Genomic DNA, 3770 nt, shown 5'->3' on the forward strand with positions numbered 1-3770 from the left:
TTAATGATTGCACTATCAGGGAACACATGATAGTCTCTTAGTCTTGAAGGCATGCCTCTAGTTCTTTCTGATCTTCCATGTTGGGTGACTTGTTCAGTTGCTTGTTCAGTGACTTGCTCAATATTTTATGCTGGAATTGGTGATATTTCTGCCTGATGCTCAACTGATTTCATTGGGATATTCACTTTGATGGTTGTTGTGTCCTTAGTGTCCATCTTGTCATTCCAATGATTCAATTCACTAAATTGAACATCTCTATTGTAAGTCACTTTCTTTGTCCTCGGATTGTACACTCTATAGGATCCTGTAGGATGATATTCAAGGAATATCATTGCCTCACTCTTGTCATCAAGTTTTCTTCTCTTCTGGTCAGGAATATGTGTAGCAAAGAGAACCAAAGACTCTAAGGTGTTGGACATAAGGCTTTCTTCCTGACCATGCTTCTTCAAGTACCATTGATGAAGCATTCTGAGTTGGACACAAATTTAGTACATAGGTGGCTGTTTCTACTACTTCAGCCCAAAAACTTGATGATAATCCAGTGCCTTTCATCATACTCCTAACCATATTCATTATGGTTTTGTTCCTTCTCTCAGTCACACCATTGTGCTGAGGTGTGTAGGGTGCTGTGATTTCATGAGTTATCCCCTCTTTTTTGAAGAACTCTTCTAGTTCTCTAGAAGTGAATTCTCCACCTCCATCAGTCCTCAATATTTTGATGAGTTTGCATGATTGCCTTTCTACTAAGGCTTTGAATGCTTTGAATGTCATAAACACATCATTCTTGGCCTTCAGGGGATAAGTCCATAGTTTCTTGCTCAGTTCATCAACAAATGACACAAAGTATTTATTTCCTCCTATAGAAAAGACTGCAAAGGGGCTACATACATCATAGTATATGATGTTGAGTAGGTCTTTAGCTCTGTTTGGTGCATTAATTCCAAATGCAGATATGTGATGTTTACTCATGATACATTTCTCACAAATAGCATTATAATTCTTGATATGAGGTAAACCTTTAACTAGGTTCTTGTTATGCAGCAAATTCAGGTCCCTAAAGTTAAGATGACCATACCTCATATGCCAAAGTCGTGATTCATTTGATTGAGATCCAGTCAGCAAGCATTGTGATTTCCGTGTGCGATTTGAAATTTGAAATGTTCTATTTACTGATAGTGGTTCTATAAGAACCTTTTTGTTTCTTGCATCAAATAGTTCTAGGCTCCCTTGATGTAGGTTCATTGTGAACCCCTTTTCTAGTAGTTGACCAATACTTATCAAGTTGGTCTTCATGGTGGGAACATACAAAACATCCTTGATCAGTGCCTTATTTCCATTTTGCATGGTGATTAGTATATCCCATGTGCCTTCAGCTTGTATCATCCTATTGTCAGCAAACCTCACCTGACTTTTCCTTGATTCATCAAAGTGTGTTAACCAGGTTTTGTGCCCAGTCATGTGATTGGAGCATCCTGAATCTAGATACCATATCTCTGCATCACCTGGTTCCTTTGGTCCATTTTTCATCATCAAAATGATGCTCACATCATCTTCATCAATTGTGCTTTTGGCCTTATTGACTTCATCATCATGTCTTTCAATCTCTTGAGCCTGTGATGGAAGCTGACATTCATTTGAGAAATGTCCTAGTCTTCCACAATTGTAGCACTTGAGCCTTCTTTTGTCTATTCTTTTCTTGTTACCATAAGAACCTTTGTACCCTCCTCTCCTAGAAGATTCAGGCATAAAGGTCCCATTCTTTGAACTTCCCTTGTTTTCTCTGCCACAACCATTTCCTTTATACTTTATTCTTCTACCAAATGATCCTATTTTCTTGAAGACTTGTGCCTGCAGAGCCTGATTTGGTGATTTTCCTTTAGAGCGTTCAATGATTTTTTGCTCATGTGCTTCAAGTGAGCCCTGAAGTTCTTTTATCTTCAAATTCTCCGGATCCCTAGATTCTTCTATAGCTACCACTATGTGGTCAAACTTGGGATGCAAGGTGCGCATGACCTTTTCTACTATGGTTAGATCAGTTATCTTCTCCCCACATGATTTCATGCCATTGGATAAGGTAATTATTCTCTTGAAGAATTCAGAGACCCTTTCAGATTCATCCATCTGCATTAGCTCGAATTGTCTGCGCATTGTTTGAAGGCACACTTTCTTCAATTGATTTGCACCTTCATTCCATTTCTCCAAGATCCTCCATGCTTCAGTTGAGGTTCCAACACCAACTATTTTCTCGAAATGAACATTATCCACCCACTGGTGGATTAGGCATAAAGCTTTGCAATCATTTCTCAGATTTTCTTTATGCTTTACCTTTTCTTCCTTTGTGGCATCCTCTGCTAATGGTGGAAAGCCATTCACCACAGTTTCAAATGTTTCTTGATACCCTAGTATTATTTTCATTTGCGCATACCATCGATACCAATTCTTGCCATCTAGAATTGGTAGATTTGCTGGGAGGCCTCCTTGATTCATCTTCGGTTTGATGATGCTTTGTCCAGAATCGTAACTGCTCTTGATACCAGTTGTTGGAGCAAAACAGAAAACAAAATGGATTGAAGAATGAATGATTTGAATATGAAGTAGAATGATAAAAGAGTGAAGAGAGAATGTCAATAAATATGCCTCTATTGATTCATACATCCAATGGATTACAAGATGATGTACTTATACTACACAAAGCATAAGCTTCAACAGTTTCAACAACTAGTTTTTAAAGATAGAAACTAACCTAACCAAGATAACTGATTTTCAAACTTATTACCAGAAATGGAATTATTTCTTTAATAATTATAACGGGAATAAAAAAAACGTTCATTTCTTTATGATCTTTAAACGAAAATGTTAGGAAATGCAGTAATCTTGGAAATTCCATGATCGTGTGATGTCTGTAAATCATATTATTAGTTTCATGAACTAAGTAACTTTTGCACTTGAAACTATTCCCTTTGTGAGTTAAGATAACATGACCTTGTTAAGATACCTGCAACTGCAAGGCATAGTATAGGATATACATGCATGTGTATATATATAAGTATATATATATGTAGAGTTTGTAACATTTAGAGTAAACATAATGAATGAACATTATAGATGCTTTACCTAAAACTTTGGGATATACAACAAAAGTTGAATTTTACAAACGAGTTAAGTGATGAACTGGCACTAATAAACAATAAACAAATGCTAGCAGTTATAAGGAAGTGGTACTTGCAGCATTGCTAATACTTCTCAAATGAGTATGATCCTATTTTGGTGACATCCCCGTTACAAAGGATCAAATACTAAAACTTGTTTTATACCCATTTTATCAAACCCTTAGTAGGTGCTTATCACAAACCAAGACCCTATAACTTGCATGAGGACCCTCAGCTGTATCTCGCAATGTCACTTGCCAGCCCATAGCCTTGCCAATCTCTACAAGCTCGTCCATGATCGCGAGAGAATCACGGATGTATGCCCGTCCACCAGGCCTTAGTATCCGATCCATCTCGAGCATAATTGATGACACATTACATCTGATACAGAGAAATGCAACATATATAGTAATGAATCAATGCAAAAAGCACTCAAATGTCACAACATACACCACAACCAAGAACACAGTAAATTGTACAAGTCTCTTACTCGCAATGAGCATTCATTAAGTCATATGCATGCTCTACATGAACAGTGAAATGTAAGAACTAGAAATATAACCTCCAAACCATTCCACTTTACTAAAGAGAAAGAAAAGAGTTATGCTTCCAAAGGGGGGG

General features: G+C 37.2%; 1 protein-coding gene across 1 annotated transcript in view; it reads right to left on the reverse strand.

Annotated features, from left to right (window-relative positions):
* LOC109340023 (probable methyltransferase PMT11) overlaps positions 3076 to 3770 on the reverse strand; it is a 5122-nt gene continuing 4427 nt past the window's right edge. Inside the window, exon 9 of the mRNA XM_019577582.1 lies at positions 3076 to 3530. Within this exon, the coding sequence (XP_019433127.1) occupies positions 3323 to 3530 (208 nt within the window). The 3' untranslated portion in view covers positions 3076 to 3322. The remainder of the gene's footprint in view (positions 3531 to 3770) is intronic.

The sequence above is a fragment of the Lupinus angustifolius genome, chromosome LG02 (genome assembly GCF_001865875.1).
Source record: "Lupinus angustifolius cultivar Tanjil chromosome LG02, LupAngTanjil_v1.0, whole genome shotgun sequence".
NCBI classification, from domain to species: domain Eukaryota; kingdom Viridiplantae; phylum Streptophyta; class Magnoliopsida; order Fabales; family Fabaceae; genus Lupinus; species Lupinus angustifolius.